Below are 18,215 nucleotides of genomic sequence, written 5' to 3' on the forward strand. Positions count from 1 at the left end.
TAATAAAAGAGTCGATGGTATTGCAGCACACAATATCGTTAGCTAATTTGTTCCCCTGGGAAATGGCAGCCGGAAGAAGGGAATGCTTGTGAACATTAACACGACTTGGGGGAAGATAGATTTTTTTGGAATGATTTAGTCTGGTTGAGAGTTTTGGGGGATCTTGCAGGTAATGAGAACGTGCTATCTGGAAATGATCATGGTATAATTGGTAGATGAATTTTAGTCGCGAAATTGCTCTTCTCTGCGAGAGCGATTTTAGGTTTGCCCTTGGTAGCAGACCTGAGATACTGGACTGCCTTTTCTAGTCCGAATATACAAACCTAATGGCTAATTTTTGTATACGTTCTATTTTATTTATAAGGCATTTTTGATGAGGGCTCCAGATTAGATCAGCGAATTCTGGGCATAGTCTTATTAGTGTTTTGTACGCATTTAGTTTGATGTGTGGTGGTGTTGCGCGCAGTTTCCTTTTTAAAAAGATCAGTTTGCCTATGGCTTTTTGACACATGGTTGAAATATAAGGCTCCCAGTTAAGGTTAGGCGTTAGTTTAATGCCGAGGTATTTAACCTGGTCGCTTTTGTTGATTGTTGACCTTCCGATTGAATATGTAAAGTTAAGCGGGAGTTTCTTATTTGTAGAAAGCATTTGACAGCTGCCCAATGAAGCACCTCCCTTCAGCCTCTTCTTTTGAAAAAGGAGCTTTAAGGAGGCTCACCGCGGACTGAAAGTTTGAATTGTTAGCATCCAGGCGCAGCCTCTTCAGCAGGCCCTTCTTAACATATACACCGCCACCGATGTCTACCTGTGAAACAATAGAAGAAGCACAGATTCATTTTAAACACTTTTGGTCAAGTAATGGTTAAGAAATAGGGTAAGGTTTGCAAAAAACAGCAGTAGGTGCTCTTTCTGATTCGGCTTAAACAACAAAGCGGCCTTACGTATACCATGCATGCATTGTGCTGAGCTGTGCACTTTCTCATTAGACTAGAAAGTATTGGGAACTTCAATGCAAAAGAGAGACATGTATCTGTCTAGATCTAAGCAAATGCTGTCCACCCCTTGACACAGAGTGAGATCTGGCGCTGTTCTAGCGATTAACAGACATTGAAAACTTCAAGCCTGATTGAGTAGTGGGCCAAGGGTCAAGCTGTGCTCGAGAACTATCAAACAAGATGCAATTGTCTTCGAATACAATTGTCTGATTTCCCCTTGGAGACATGCAGTTTTTAATTTGCTGACTGCACTTATACGTAAACATTTTGTTTCAGAAAGTGAATAAACCACATACACAAGCAGTATTTGCATAGTTAGCATAGTCTTTAATAGTTACTGATACCTTCAATTTAGAAAGCCCTGTATATTGGGCCTCAACAAACTAATTTCATAAAATGTTTGTCAAGGTTGAAGCATAGAATTTTATAGTCAATAGATGACAGGTAGAATGAGTTAATTATTGCAATTATTACTCAAAATTAAATGTTAGACAGTTCATCCCAATGAGAAATTGATGCAAGCGGATTGTAAATGCCACATAAGCATTAAGAAATCAAAAATAGGGATTGGAGAAAACCTTGGCGTGGAGGTTCATTAGTACAAGCAGCCATGCCCTCGAGGAGGCATAACTTCTTTTTCTGTAGGCAGAAAGGAGGCTAGATTATCTTCCTGACACACATATGTGCCCTTGCATATATGTTATCTTTGTTGTAAACCTTTTTTCATGTATATGCAAGGTGTGTTTGTAACATCTCATTGTGCACAAAATCAAATCCATAAGAACCCGCCAAGAAGATAAACAAGAGAGCAATCCAAGTTACAAACCATGGTAAACCAACGAGACTGCCATCCCAGTAACAAACCGTATCAAAAATTTTATGGACGTGAATTTTTACCTTTGAAGCATAACATATGTATATGAATGCTATCTACATTAGGGTGACGCGGAACATTAAACAATGGCTATGCCAACATGAGAACGCTGTGGATAAGAAAAGAGTGGCATCAAATGCTTTGACAGAGCATGCAGCAACGACTAAACCCAATCGCGACTGGATGAACTCTAGGATAAGCGGACAGGAAAGAAATTAAATTATGGGGTTTTACGGGCCAAAACAACTTTCTGATTATGAGGCACGCCGTAGTGGACGACTCCAGAAATTTCGACCACCTGGGGTTCTTTAACGTGCACCCAAATCAAAGTACACGGGTGTTTTTGCATTTCGCCCCCATCGAAATGCGGCCGCCGTGGCCGGGATTCGATCCCGCGACCTCGTACTCAGCGGCCCAACACCATAGCCACTGAGCAACCATGGCGGGTGGGAGGCTAGATTACGTAAGTTCACTAAACTGAGGGCATTCCAACAAAACAAAATTCGTGATCAGCCACTAGAAATCGTGAAAATGGCAATACAGTAAAATGCTTGCATATTACACAAATATTTCATACGACTCGAAAGGTAGCGCCAGTTTTGTACGCACCTTTGTGAAAGCACACAGATCAGTTGCTTTTTCATTGTGCTGTACAGCTTCCAGCAGTGCAGGAGGTTCCTGCGGGATGTAGGGATACCACCAGAATCCGCAATGCCTTCAACAGTAAGAAATGTTTAATTTATTGCGCTGTGAATCTGAAAATTTGTGATTTATCAGTGTCATGTGGAATTGTAAAGAGAGCCTCACACAGCCGGCTGCATGAATCTGCGTCCGGTTGTACAACCGGTTGTCCGGTTGTCTCCTTCTTATATCTCAGGAGGTTACACTGCTATATTGTAACATGTGAAATTTCAGGAAAGAACGAAATCAGCAGCAACAACAGACTGCCAGAACAATCAACAACGAAACTGAAATATGTAGTAAAACATAGAGCATTGGATAAAAAAAAGAAGAGCACATGAGAAGCATCTTGAAAGCCAGGTCGCGTTTTGTAGCGATGCCATTCCTTTTCGCTGTTCGTTAGTCGTCTGACCGACGTCCCGGCCCATGCTACGTACTGGAACAACCGGCCGTTAGCTGTGGGCGACAAGAGTGATACAGAATCGAGGGGTAAGTATCGCTACAAAATCGCAGTCCTTACTTTATTATGCACTGCCCTAACTTACGATTGCAAGAGCTGATATCCCGCTCTTAAGATTTGGTTGGTCTATGTCTCTCTTAAAGGCTGGAGTCCAATTGAAATGTATCGATTAAAAAGAAACCTCGTTATTGTAATATCTGCCTATATCTGCTCTGCAACATAGAAGACAAATACACGAAGACACTCAAAAACATAAACAATACACGCAGGTTTTCGCGACGCGGACATCCAAAGCGAACTGTATACTTACAAAACTCTTCATACAAGGTTCTATCTGCTTAAGCGTCAAACATAGCGATCGTGTGCCAACGAGCGAAGCCTATGATACATCGACGTATACAATAAACATGTACTGTACATGCGGGAATGCCTATATAACGAATAACTTCTTGCCAGGAAACTGCCGAACGAAAAGCAACTTTCAGTGTTTTCATAATAGTGTACCCATTCAGACATAGGAATCAAGGCGGGTAGCATATATTTCACAGCAGAGCAGAGGTACGCTGTAACACGAGAGGAAGCTGTCGTGAAATTGCTTGCTAAATGTGCACAGCAGCATAGCCAACCTACGACCAGAAAGCACTCTGCTCTAGTTAGTTACACAACGCTCACTGCGTGAACAATAAGCTGCAAGAATGCGCGCAAGCGCCAAACTTGCTTATTTCTCAAGCCTAAGCAAACGCTCCTTCGTCTCACAGGTAGCGTGACACCGACATTTCTCTGGCGCAAGCACTGTAGAACTTCCGATGAACTCCAGCTTCACAAAAGCATAACCTTCAAGAAAATATTCCATACACTACGATTCGAAGCCCCAGCACCAGACTTTTCACGAGAGCGCGGGCAGGCAGCTCGGCAAAACAAAGGCTGATCGGACGGGCGCTGTAGTAGGACACTCACTGTCGACACTGGGGGATCGAACGAAACACACAGTGAACTAATGGCGTTACACGAGTCCGGGGGATTTTCGATGGTTAACGTACACGACAAGAAGCATATTTCGTCTAGGCACTTCTAAAATTTAATCCAACTATCGCCTTACTGCAAGGAGCATTCAGTACAACCAACATGGTATGTCGACCAAAAGATGGGATGGATGGATGTTATGAGCGTCCCCTTTGGAATGGGGCGGTGAGTTGCCCCACCAAGCTCTTGCTATTATACTGCCTAATGTCCAACCTAGGTTAAACAATAAAAAAACACTATGAACTACCACGCCCAAATTTTCTGATCCCCTATTGCGAACTGTGCTTTTGTACGTCTCTGTCTTTTGTCGTTTCCCTACTTTTCTTCCACCAATCCTCCAATGGCCTCTTACTAGTGCCTATTGTGGACATGTTTACTTTACCACTGCTCCTGCTGAACCCAAGGGCTTCAAGGAGGCCAGTGGTGCCTAAATCGACCGCTGGGTAGACGTCTTTACATTCTAATAAAACATGCCCCATAGTTTCCCTAGCTTTACCACAGCAAGCACATGCTTCTTCTTCCTTCTTATATCTCGCTTTATAGATGCGTGTTCTAAGGCATCCCAATCTCGCTTCGAAAATTAATGAGCTTCCCTTTGAGTTATCATAAATTGTTTCTTTCCTGATTTCTTTTTTTCCTCTTAAGTCGTTACTCATGGCAGGTTTCTTTTCCATTGCCGCCACACATGAGATTATTTCAGCCTCTCTGACTTTCCGCTTGACTTTTTTGTTGCTGTGTTGCCCTCCCTAAAGGCCGCATACTTGCTGTTAAGCTTCCTAGTTCTTTTCCTCCACTGTGAATCAATGTTTTTCCTGTACAGATACCTGAACACTCTCCCAGTCCATTTACTTTCTTCCATATTCCTCAGCCGTTCTTCATACTCAATTTTACTGCGAGCTTCCCTTACTTCAAAATTAGTCCAGCCCATGTCCCCCTGCACAGCTTCATTTGTAGTCTTCCCGTGAGCACCCAATGCAAGGCAACCCACTGACCTTTGGTTCCCATCGAGTCCTGATTGTACCCCTGATTTATAGCAAACTACCGCATTTCCAAAAGTAAGCCCTGGAACCATTACACCTTTCCACATACCTCGGAGGACCTCGTACCTATTGTATCCCCATTGCACTCTGGGCTTCATTATGGCTGCATTTCTCTTCCCCTTCACTGTTATTCTTTTTTCCCCTGTTTTGATATATCTATTGCCTTCGTTTATCCATATACCAAGGTATTTATATTCTGTTACCCGACGTATTTCCTGGCCCTGTATCTGCAGTGTCTGTTCACTGTTTTCAATGAATACCATAACACCTGATTTTCTAACACTAAGTTTCAAACCTATATTGTTGCCTTCCTGTTCACAGATACTAGCCAGACGTTGCAAATCACTTTGCTTGTTAGCTAGCAAAACAATGTCGACCAAACAAATACTGCAGTAGCGCCACTCTGGTGTTGTTAGAAAAATGTATCTTAAATTAGAAAATTGCGTGTTTTTTGACTAATAACAATCGGTAGGGACCCTTTAACATATTTGTTGGGTTCAAAAAGTGTACTTTGTAAAAGTATGTACTTCGTACTTTGTGATACGAAGTTTATGGAAATGTATATAAAGAAATGAAGCAGATGTTGCCTTCAAGATTCGCAACCGCTTCAGGCGCATGCAGTTTGCAAAAGCACGGCTTTCGAGATCAGACTTTGTCACTCACAGGAAGCCGTAGCTGCGAGGAGGGCAGGCTTTTAGGCATCAATTGTTGGGTTTACAGTATCTTCCTTATTTATAAAGCATATACAGGGAGTTAAGCGGAACCATGAGCGAGCTTTAGTTGGCGAACACGAGACAATCAGTGCAGATCCGTCTGCTTGCAATGGTGGATGGCCTACGAGCTTCTTTGACACCTACCGAGCGCAAATTTATGATCACCGCTCATATACATGCTTTCTACGGCGCTAGCTGTCGCGTTTTGGAGAATATGTGCCCTCATCTTCAATTGGTGAGGCCATATTTTCTCTTAGCGTCCGGAATTAAAAGCAAATTTTTTCTATGAGCATTATACTATATTCTGTTACCAGGAAGTTGATTAAAAATTAAGAAAACAGTTAGTGTGTAAAAAAATTTAAAAGCACGCAGTCATTGCATATTCATTTACAATGAAGATTATGTTATCTGTTCATTTTTGAGTAAATAATTTTTAAAAACTTTCTGTAACCAGTGTTACAGAAAGTTGATTGAAACTGAAGCAAATTTACATCTGTGTATGAAACAAGGCTTTCTTGTACCAGCCATGTTCACTGTATAATTATAAGCGTACTTAATAATATGTAGGCATGTTCTGTAACTTTGCTTACGTACCTTAAAAAAGATAATTATTTTTATTACCTTCCTATTGAATGGTCTTTCTAAAAAGTTAAAATAGCGTGTCTCAACATTCTAGTGACTTTTTTAGAATACTGTAGTTAGAAAAAGAAGTAACCAACTTTATTTTGACAAACCTTACTAAAATTTCCATAGGATGTTACTACAGTTGATGGGAAGTTGATAAAAGTTCTGAAGAAAATAAGGAAGCATTTTTGTATGGGCGGTTATCTACGTTTATCGCCGCTAGCTCGGACACACCTCATCCCTCCCCACTTCTGCGCGCTCCTCGCCTTTTGTCGACCAACTGGATAAAAAGAAAGTTCTCACGGTAGACAATTAGATTAGCTACCAAATCAAGATAAGTTACCTCCTACAAACGAGGAAAGCGTTTGTTTAGACTTTTCAAACAACGCTGCGGGTAACCGCGCGATGCTTGCGTCGGCGCTTAAGTAAATCTGAAGTCATGAGATTGAAATAAAATCAGAATAATATAGTTTTATGTTATACGGCGCATATGGCAATTAGTTCCTAGATCGTGGTGTGGAACCTTTGTTCAGTTTGGGTAAAACTTTATAGGCGGTCATATTTGCACATATTAACCCTGGCAGCTGTGATTCTGAATCTACAATACGTATTATAGATTGTTGGTAAGGCGACCGTGTGGGTGAAACAAATCCACTTCTGGGAGAAAGAAAGCGTCGTATCTGATTTATGTAAATTATGAGGCACGCATTGCGACGTTTGTGGTAAAGAACTGAGTGGCGTAAATGCTTTCTACTAAGTACTCTTGAATATTCTAAATAATCCTAATAATCTTAGAAAGACAGGAATTTGTGAAATGTGAAAAATAGGAAGACGACTTTATGATCATGAAAAAGACGAAAAATAGTCATGCCCTCCAGCGTAGGCTTGCACCGGTCCGCGAAAACTGGTCATTCGCAGAGTAGGTGAAGGAGGCTGGGTGTGGTGTGTTCGTCCCCCAACATGGAGCACAGACCGAATCCTTGATATTAGGTTTCGTGGAGGCCACTCTAAGCGCTTCTGTCGTGGCTGGCTCTTTTCATTTAAGCTCTCCACTTGTCGATAATGTTAGTTGTGAGTCAGAACTATGACCTTGTCTTATGTAGAATGACCGGGGAATTTCCGATGGCAAGGGTGGCTCCAAGCGTAGCACTGCGTGTCTGCTCCCTTTTTCCTATTAGAGAGTAGCTGTTCAGGGTGTTTCGTGACAGTTGTTTCGGAGTGGTGAAGGCTTGCGTGCGATCACGTGGCCGATATAAAATGCAAATGGAACGCGACTTGTGTTCAAGCCCGGAATTTGCTTTCAAACGTTACGATAAACGAGTATAAAATAAAGATTGCCTTGCGTGTACCTCATTCAACAGGCTACAAATTATATCCGTCGTTTTTAGTTTAAACCAGGAATTCCTTATTCATTGGTTCTCATATGCATCGCGTTATGCCTGCTCCATGTTGGAGGTCAGCTGGGATTTTGCATGGCTGCCGTGGTGAAAGCTGATACCGTGATGGTGCAACGAATCTTGCGTTTGGACCATCACGAAGAATATGTTTTAAAGCGCAGTTTTTATTGATTATAAAATAAATGTTACTTCACTGCAACATGCAGCTTCTTTCGGCGGTGTTTTTTTTTAGCTTGTACACCATAATACTTTCTTCTCACGTCGAATTTTGCTGTTTCTACGTTAGAAGCCAGCTAGGAGTTTGTACGGCTACGGCGGGAAAAGCAGATAGTGCCTGAGCGGCGGTAAGGACCATCTGTGAAATGTATATGTGTATGATGAGGGTACGCGATTGAATAAACACCTTTTAGTGCTTAAGCTCCATGTTCATTTCTTGTTTTTTCGTGTGAGTTTCCACGTGTGTCTCACCTCTGCACTGCAACAATACTCCATATAATCATTTCATACCAAATAGCCCCAGTAGAAGCACTTCACCATACAGATAGAGGCACAGCTAACAGATATAGCCTGCAACAGAACTAGAACATCGACAAAAGTGAAGCCACCTTTATGCTTATTGCAAGGCAATATAATATAACAGAGAAGAATTTGCAAAGGAGCTGTCAGGCACTACAAAAAGGAAATGTTGTCTATCTATATCCAGTAGAGAAAAATATGTCTTAACATTTTGCCGTCTCGAGAGGGTCAAATTGTTACTCTGGACATCTAAAAGTCGAGGCCGCCCTGCAAAGTTTGGGATGGTTGGCAGCTCTATAGCTGTGAAACGATCATGGAAAAACAGAAAGAGAGATAGCCACGATTCACCACACGGTTTTGGTTTCTCCTTGCGCGCTTCGCCTCCGATTCGCCCCATGAGGTCTTGTACTTCAATAATGCTGGTGCACAAATCTTAATAACTCTACAAGAAAAATCAGCGATGTAATTCCGCTCTCGCTTTTGTGCATAAGGCACTTTGGTTCCATGGTGGTAAATTCCACTATTCTAGACTTAGTGACATTGAGGTCGAGATTCAACTTTATATCGCATGGAGCTCATGAGCAGCCTCTAGGATTGACCACTCCATTGGGTTCAGTCGGTAACCTAGGTAATCTAGACATGATAAGATATTTCTCTCAATGGTTTATCTACTTCACTGCCTCAGCTTTAAAAAATCGCAGTTTATTTCGCTCTTTCCCAACGCTAAAACAAATTTCGATGGCTATCTTTAACATTGTTATGGAAGAATGAAAGAAGAGAGAAGAAGATCGCGGGACGCTGGCTGCTGCGTGTTGTTGGTGGTCTTAATTACTTTGACTCATTTTGTATATATATTGTAAATACACTCTTTCTACACTCCCAACATCCCCGTAACATATTGGTGGAGTTGTGGGGTACGACCGCTAGAAACGGAGCTCCGCAGTGGACGTCGACTCACCGTCCGCACCATGAATGACAGTCAGCACGCGGGATCATCGTCGTTGCCGCCTCCTATGTCACCGCCGCCAGCAACATCGTTGTCACCTTCGGTTGTCGTTGTGAAACCCGAAGATCCTGGAACTTTCTGCGGGACCGAAGGCGCTGACGTTGTAGAGTGGGTGGCTATGTACGAACGCGTGAGTGGAATCAACAGATGAGACCCTGCGCTTATGCTAGCTCACCTGCTGTTCTACCTAAGAGGCACGGCAAGGGTGTGGTACGAAAACCACGAAGAGGAGCTTACCAGTCGGGACCAATGCAAACAAACGTTAAAAGACTTGTTTGGCAAACCAGCCGGACGTAAAATTGCTGCAAAGTAGGAACTGGCCTCCCGTGCCCAATCGTCCACGGAGTCCTATGTCTTGCACATCCAGGACGTGCAGGTACTTTGTCGTAAAGCCGATCACGACATGACAGAAGCTGAGAAGGTCGAGCACGTGCTTAAGCGCATTGCTGACGACGTCTTTAATCTGCTCATGTGCAAAAGCTGCTCTACAGTTGATGCTATCATTAAAGAGTGCCGACAATTCGAGCAGGCCAAAAGCCAACGCGCCTTGCAACCATTCGCCAGACTTCCCAATACTGCCCCAACGTCCACGTGGGAAGATAAACCCGAAAGCGAAATGTGTGGCCATCAGAGGACGTCGTGCAAATCGTTCGACGTGAATCGGATGCGATGGGACCCTCAGCTTTTTGTTCGCGTAGCCCTGATGCTACCACTTTTTCAGTTCCCCTCGTACAAGCAATCGTTCGCCAGGAACTTGAAAACATTGGTTTACATTCTGTCTGTGCTGTCGCCTATCCGAGAGCTAACGAACGCCCTTCTAGTATTTTTGCTCCACCCTGACGCTTTTCTCCGCGTTATCGCAACCCGGCTGAGTGGAGAACTTCGGACTACCAGCCGATATGTTTCACCTGTCGCTGCATTGGTCATGTCGCCCGATACTGTCGCAACTCGTGTCCCTCAACACCTCGCACGCCGACCAACCTGAGCCGTTTTAATGGAAATACCCGCAATGTTTCGCCCACCGCCGAGACTAACACCGCCGACGATTCTGCTAGGAACACGAGATACAGTCGCTCACCATAGCCGCACGGACACCAGTCGCGTTCCCCGCTAACGCTTCGCCCATCGTCCCGTTCGCAGCAGCCACGTCGCCTTTCGTCTCCTGTGAACCCGTGGTGGTTGCTCAGTGGCTATGGTGTTGGGCTGCTGAACACGAGGCCGCGGGATTGAATCCCGGCCATGGCGGCCGCATTTCGATGGAAGGGAAAACGCCCGTGTACTTGGATTTAGGTGCACGTTAGAGAACCCCAGAAGGTCAAAATTTCCGGAGTCCTCCACTACGGCGCGCCTCATATTGAGAAAGTGGTTTTGGCACGTAAAACCCCGTAATTTTTTTCGTCCCGTGTGGCATTTGGCCGCACCCTTTCGGAAGACTAAGAAATGCAGCCCTCGGAGGTGGTGCTGCATTGCCTAGCAATGCAGCAAATCCTCTGTGTGTTCCCACAACGCGAAGTGTAATTCACGTGGAAATGGCCGGCGTACCCGTTTCAAGATGTTTGAAGAAGGTCTTCACCCCAGCAGCTGCCCGAGTGCTTCGTGTGGCCGACGGCGGCATGCTGGTTGTTCTTGGAATGTGTACTTCGCGTTTAAGTATAGCTGGCCGCCCTACTTCTGTTCCTTTTGCTGTGATCGACAACTGTTCTTACGACGTTATCCTTGGATTGGACTTTTTATCCCATCATTCCGCTCTCATCGACGGCGCAACCAGTGTTCTTCAGTTGGAACTGCCTCAAGTCGCCGATGCTCCGAGCACCGCTCCACCGCACTTGTGTTCGCTTCACGATGTGCCTCTGTCACCTGAGGTAGTCACTTACGTCGCTTTGATCGCAGAGCCACAGATTCATGACGGTGAATATTTCGTTCGCCCCAGCATCGACCTGCTTTTTAACCGGAGCGTTGCTCTTCCACATAAGCTGGTGACGATTACTAATAACGGCGTCGTTCTTCCGCTCTTGAATTAGCCTGTGTCCTCAAGTGCTTCTAGCCAACATGTTCTTAGCCAGCGTTTCTAATACTTCCGAATTTGACATTGATGGTATGGATGCCGAGAGTGGTTTCTTAGCGCCAATTGCAGCTAACAGCTCTGGTTCCCGAACGGATGACTTCCGGAAGATGATTGCACCTGACCTCAACTCTGCTCAGGCCATGGGCATACGTCTCCTCATCGAGGCGTACCACGACATCTTTGATTTCGGTGACATGCCTTTAGGATAAACATCTGTTGCTCGCCACCGTAACAACACTAGAGACACGCACCCTATTCGCCGGCGTCCCTATCGTGTATCGCATGCTGAACGTCAAGTTATCCGAACAGTAGTGGACAAAATGCTCCGCAAAGGGGTCATCGAGCCATCAGCCAGCCCTTGGTTCTTCTAAAGAAAGACACGCCATTCTCATGGGGCCCTGAGCAAGCTCACGCGTTCGCCACTCTCATCGCATTTCTGACCACCCCTCCCATACTTGCCCACTTTGATCCATCTGCACCGACCGAAGTCCACACTGACGCAAGCGGCCATTGCGTTGGAGCTGGTCTCGCATGACAGCAGAATGGTACTGAGTGCGTGATAGCTTACGCCAGCCGCCTGCTGTCACCTGCCAAGAGAAATCACTCCATCACCGAGTGGGTGTGCTTGGATTTAGTTTGGGCTGTCGCCACGTTCCGGTCATGTTTGTACGGCCGCACTTTTTCAGTCGTTACCGACCACCACATGCTCTGCTGGCTGTCTTCGCTCCGGGACCCGACAGGATGGCTTGGTCGCTGGGCTTTGCGACTCCGGCAATTTTCGCTTGTTGTCAATTACAAGACTGGACGGCTCCATAAGGACGCTAAGTGCCTCTCTCGTCACCTCGTGGATCCACCTGATCCTGCTGCGCTGGTGACCTGCGTGATGGCTTTTACTGACATGACCAACACGCGCGCTGAACAACAACGCGATGAATCCTTGCAGTCCATCATCGCCGGTGTGCAATCTGGCAGCACTGACGGCACGTGCCGCAGGTTCGTGCTGCACGACGGCATTCTCTAACGCCGCAATATCAACCCTGACGACCCTGAGTAGCTCCTTGTCCTTCCTCGTCATCTGCGATCCGTCGCTCTCGAACAACTTCACGATGTGCCGATGGTGGGACATCTTGGCATTTTGCGTGCTTACGATCGCGTACGCCGCCGGTTCTTTTGGCCGGGTGTCTACCGCTCCGTGCGTCGTTATGTCGCCATTTGCGAATTGTGTCAGAGGAGGAAGAAACCTCCCCTGCCACCTGTCGGACGACTCCATCCAATTGAAGTTCCCTCTGAACCGTTCTTTCGCGTAGGCCTTGACCCGCTTGGCCCTTTTCCGACGACGACTAGAGGGAATAAGTGGAGGGCCGTCGCTACTGATTATGCGACAAGCTACGCGATAACAAAAGCATTGCCGACTAGTTGCGCAACAGACGTCGCCAATTTTCTCCTCCACGACGTCATTCTGTACCAAGGTGCACCTCGACAGTTACTTACAGACCGCGGCAGCTCGTTCTTGTCTCGAGCTATTGACGACCTCCTCCGCTCTTGCGCCACTGAGTACAAGCTGTCCACCGCCTACCACCCACAAACTAACCGAACAATCAAAGAGATGCTGTCGATGTACGTCTCCAATGGCTACGTGCCATGCTGGCCTACGTGACGTCCGCGTACAACTCGTCCCGACATGACACCGCAGGATATTCACCCTTTAACTTTTGGATGGTCGCGACGACACATTGCCGTTTGACACCATCCTCCCTTCTGTGCCACATGCTGCAACTGAGTATGCTCGGGAAGTCATCGATCACGCTTCCCCCGTTCTCGTTTATTAGCCTCGCAGCATATACACAATGAGCGTTACGACTGGTGCCATCCCGATGTTAAGTTCGCGCCTTGTGCTTGGGTGCTCCCTTGGTCACCCTGTCGTCGGGTTGGCTTCTTCCAGAGGCTCCTTTCTCACTACACAGGACCTTATGAAGTCGTACGTCAAGTTAACGGCCTAAATTACGAGATTGTGCGGCTACAGTTTGATGCATCCTCAAGTCCGACACCTGTTAACGTCGTGCACGTTTCGCGGCTGAAGCCATACTTCGATCGCAATTCTTTGCCTACTATGCGCCGAGACGGCGCTTCACCACCTGGGGGTGCGGCTACGGAAGGATGAAGGAAGAGAGAGGAAGAAGATCTCGGGATGCTCGCTGCTCGTGTTATTGGTTGTCCTAATTACTTTGACTCATTTTGTATATATATTGTAAGTACACTCTTTCTATGCTCCCAATATACCGTAGAAATATGCTACTCAGAAGTGACGCTCATAATGCAATTTCGCATCATATCATTGAGTCTGCCAGCAGAATTACGTCTCGTGGGGTTATACATTCATTGGCATGTGGATACATTCGCACGTGTGTGTCGCCGGAAATGAAGAGACTGATCGACTGGCTTTTCGCTTTTGCTTTGCGCGACTGTGACTGCCTTAGATTTCGTGTAAGTTTAACGACGCTCGTCTGGTAATTTGTCACTACCTCCTAAAATAGCAGCCGGACTAGCGTGTCATAAATGAATCCTTTCCTCCCCGTGTTGGTGCTCTAGGCATGCCTTGTTGCGCTAGGGCACTAATAATTAGTCGAATGGTGAGCTTTGTCCTGATGTGCTCACGCCTACATCGATAAGAACACGTGGGCTGTCCATCGTGCGCTTCTTCTAGTTCATGTCAGACACCTGAGCACCTAATATCGGAGTGCCCTGCTTTCTTCTCGCAGCGCACGCGGCTACTAAGGGACTTTCGTTTAGCCTATACGGTGTACAAGCCTCGATGAATGCTTGTGGCCGAGTGGACGAGTGACTCGAAGCGTCTGGGCTATCCGCAACCTGTTTTATTTTATAAAAAAACTGACTTGTCTTCCCGTTTGTAGCGCATTTCTTTCTTTGCTAGTGTCGAATGAGTTTTTGTTTTAGTTTCTTCCTGTATTTTTTTCTAATTAGGGCGATCTGAGGAAATTTCTTCCGTTTCTCATGGCGTACTTCATTTATTTGTGACTGGTTTACATCAGGATTTCTTACCTGTGAACTTTTTCTTTTTTTCCCACTTCCCCTTTTTTTCTATCTTCATTGTCTGGTTTTATTCCCTTCTTCCTAAAAATTAGGCAAGCGTTGTGCCCCTCTCCGTGGCAGTTACCACCAGTCTCCTTTCTGTATTTTTCTTTCTGGCTAACTTATGTATGTTCTTATGTTGAATATATAATAATAATTTCTATCAAGCCGAACAAATATGAAAGAGGAAACAAAGATGGGAGAAAGGACTTCAGCGACATGTAGCACATGTGTTGGTTTTGAAAACTAGTAGAGTACGGACGTATAACATTTGGGCTCACTTAGCACGCCCGTACTTTCAGAGGCCATGCCATCTTGGTAAATCGTGGCTCCGCGCGGGAAAGAAATCTAATCACAGAGGGAATTACTGAAAAATCATAGTTAAGAGAAGCACGAAGGTAATGCTCTAAAATGCAATTGTTTCGTAGAATTATTGTAATAACAAATATCACTTGTTTATTAGGAAGACAACGTGCCAGAAAAGTACACAAGAAGCCTTGAAGAAAACCTTATAAATTAGAAATATGAATTTACGCTATTTGAGGTCGTGGTAGGCATGAAATGATTTCTTGTGTTCGTGGAATTAATTGTGTCCTTCAATGATAAGACATTGTGTGCTTCGGATTAGTCATTTTTTGTGGGACAAGCAACGTAATGTTTTGCTTTTACTGATCCTCAGGCGCTTTGCCCTCAAAATTTCTTTAACTACTGCGTTTCCGAAGTCCTCATTGTAATTTGCCTATAGAGATTGCTACATGATATGCATCCTTAGAATATGTCGTCAGCGCACCCATGAGCGTCTAAAACAGGAAAGCATCAATATCATATCTTTGTGCCCACTGCAGGGCTAATGCCTCTCCCAGCGATCTCCAATTACCCCTGTCTTGCGCTAGCTGATTCCAACTTGCGCCTGCCAATTTCCTAATTTCATCATCCCACCTAGTTTTCTGCCGTCCTCGACCGCGCTTCCCTTCCCTTGGCACTCATTCCGTAACTCTTATAGTCCGACAGTTATCCATCTTACGCATTACACGGCCTGCCCAGCGCCATTTTTTTCTCCTAATGTCAACTAGAATATCGGTTATCCCCGTTGCTCTCTGATCCACACCGCTCTCTTCCTGTGTCTTAAAGCTACACGTAACATTACTCGTTCTATGGCTATTTACGCGGTCCTTAACTTGTTTTGGAGCTTTTTTGTTAACCTCCAAGTTTCGGCCCCATATGTTAGCACCGGTAGAATGCAATGATTTTACACTTTTCATCAACCGTGGCAAGCTCTGAGCCAGGATTTGGTGATGCCTGCTGTATGCACTCCAACTCATTTTTATACTTCTGCATGTTTTCATCTTCTGATCAAGATCCACTGTGAGTAGTTGACCTAGGTCACAGGCTCCTGCACAGATTCTCGGGGCTGACTGGCGATTCTGAATTCTTCCTTCCTTGCCGGGCTATTAGCATTAGCTTTGTCTTCTGCATATAATGATCAACCCCTCTTACACTTTCTCGGCTAAGGTCCTCGATCACTTGTTTTAATTCATGTCCAGTGTTCCTGAATAGGACAATGTCCTCTGCAAACTGAATGTTGCTGAGCTATTCGCCGTTGATCCTCACTCTTAGAGGATTTTCAATCTAATAGCTTGAATTCTTCGACTAAGCGTGCAGCGAATAGCATTGGGAAGATTGGGGCTTCTTGACTTACCCCTTTCTTGATCGGTGACCTTCATTTTTTCTTGTGGAGGATCAAGGTAGCTGTCGAAGCGTTGTAGATATTGCCCAAGCTATTCAGGTATACCTCCCGTACTTCTTGATTACGCGATGCTTCTCTGACTGCTGGTATCTCTAGTGAGTTCTAGTTAGTGAAGTCTAGGATTTCTCTCAACTTTAGGGGAGGCATAGTGAAATTAGTCAAGAAACAGACCAACCCAGATGCAGTAAGGTTAAAAGCAAACGAATTCAGGCTGGCGCTCGCAAATAAATATGTACCTTTACGAGGTCTGTTAGAAAAGTATACGACCTTTGGCCGAGGAAAAAAAAACTGGCATAACTGGAGCGTTGGAAACCTAATCACCCTCAAGGTAGTCTCCTTTGGACTCCACCCACTTCTCCCAGCCGTGCTGCCTTTGTTAGAAGCATTCCCAGAAGGCCTTTTTCGAAATGGAGTTTAGCTTAGCTGTCGTTGCAGCCATAATATCCTCTCTTGCCTGAAATCGCGCTCCTTTCAATGGCTTCTTGATTTTTGGAAACAGCCAGAAGTCGCAGAGGCCATATCAGGAGAGTAAGGAGCTTGTTCAACTACAGTAGTCTGGTTTTTCGTCAAAAAAAAAGGGGGGTCTGACTAAAGTTCGAGGAATGTGCAGGAGCATTGTCGTGATGGATGCGCCAGTTTCCTGTTGAACACAGCTCTGGTCTCTTGGGCCGCACAGCATCACGTAGGATACAAACTGGGATATATAGCGCAAGAAAGACACAGGGACAAGAAGGAACATATGGGACGAGTGCTTGTCCCTGTGTCTTTCTTGCGCTATGTATCCCAGTTTGTATGCATCCCGCCAACACGCCCAAACGTCTTTTCTCAGGTAGGAGACGGAGGAAATCAGGTAGGAGACGGAGGACATCCCTGTAGTACTCTTTGGTGATTGTTTGACCGACCCTGTGTTGCGTACGCGTGGTGTAGCACACCGCGGAAGTCAAAGAAAGCAGTCAGTATCATGTCGACGTTGCTGCGCACTTGGCGGGCTTTCTTTGGTCTTGGTGACGTGGAATGCTTCCACTGTGATGACTCAGATTTGGTTTCCGGGTCGTACCCGTACACCCAACACTCGTCACCAGTGATTATGGTGTTCATCAAGTCGGGGGTCACTGTTTGTGTAACCCAGTATGTCCTGTGTGACTTCAACACGAAGTACTTTTGCTCCACAGTGAGCAACTTCGGCACAAATTTCGCCGCAACTCTCTTCATGGCCAAATCTTCGGTCATAATGGAATATGGACAAAAAGGGCTGATGCCCGCCTCTTCCGCAATTTCTCGGATAGTCGCACGACGGTCCCGCATCACCACAGCGTTCACTTCGGCAATGACCTGGTCATTTCGGCATGTTGATGGCCGACCGGAGCGTGGCTCGCTCTCCATTGATGTGAGGCCATCTTTAAACCGGTTGTACCACTCCTTAATCTGTGTGCTGATCATAGCATCGTCACCGAGAGCAGTTTGAATCCGAATGGTTTCCACTTGGCTGTCGCCCAGTTTCTGGCAAAATTTTATGTGATAGCGCTGCTCCAGTCACTCCGCCATTTCCCATGAAAAGAGAAACTCCAAGAGAGCAAGCACTGCGCACTACCTCACTGAAACGCTGCGTCCCAGGGACTGATGCTATCGGCACGCGGAAAAAAATTCGCACATGCGCACGAAGATTCAAGGTCGGCTGATGCAAGCGCGCTTCTTTCATATACATCAGGTGTTCGCAAAAAAAAAGAGGCCGGATACTTTTCTAACAGACCTCGCAGAAGAGGAAGATGAAGATAACATATACGCAGTGAACGAAATCGTAACTAGGCTGATTTCAGAAGCAACAATTGCGGGGATGCGCGACTCTCACGCGTCCCCTGATGTGTTCTTTTCCCGCATAGCTCCTGTCTCCTGTAATCTGGTTTCGCCGAGTGGCTTTACGGTGGCGGTCGGTAAGCTTGCAGGGTAGTACGAAAGATGGCGCGAATATGGCGCTGCTAACGC

At 45.6% G+C, this 18,215-nt stretch overlaps 1 protein-coding gene across 1 annotated transcript; it reads right to left on the reverse strand.

Annotated features, from left to right (window-relative positions):
* Positions 1–17,078: 17,078 nt before the first annotated feature.
* LOC139060355 (protein GVQW3-like) lies at positions 17,079–17,672 on the reverse strand. Its single transcript, XM_070539473.1, has one exon. It carries the CDS (start codon positions 17,670–17,672, stop codon positions 17,079–17,081), a length of 594 nt encoding a protein of 197 aa, XP_070395574.1.
* Positions 17,673–18,215: the final 543 nt, after the last annotated feature.

The sequence above is a fragment of the Dermacentor albipictus genome, chromosome 5 (assembly GCF_038994185.2).
Source record: "Dermacentor albipictus isolate Rhodes 1998 colony chromosome 5, USDA_Dalb.pri_finalv2, whole genome shotgun sequence".
Taxonomy (NCBI): Eukaryota; Metazoa; Arthropoda; class Arachnida; order Ixodida; family Ixodidae; genus Dermacentor; species Dermacentor albipictus.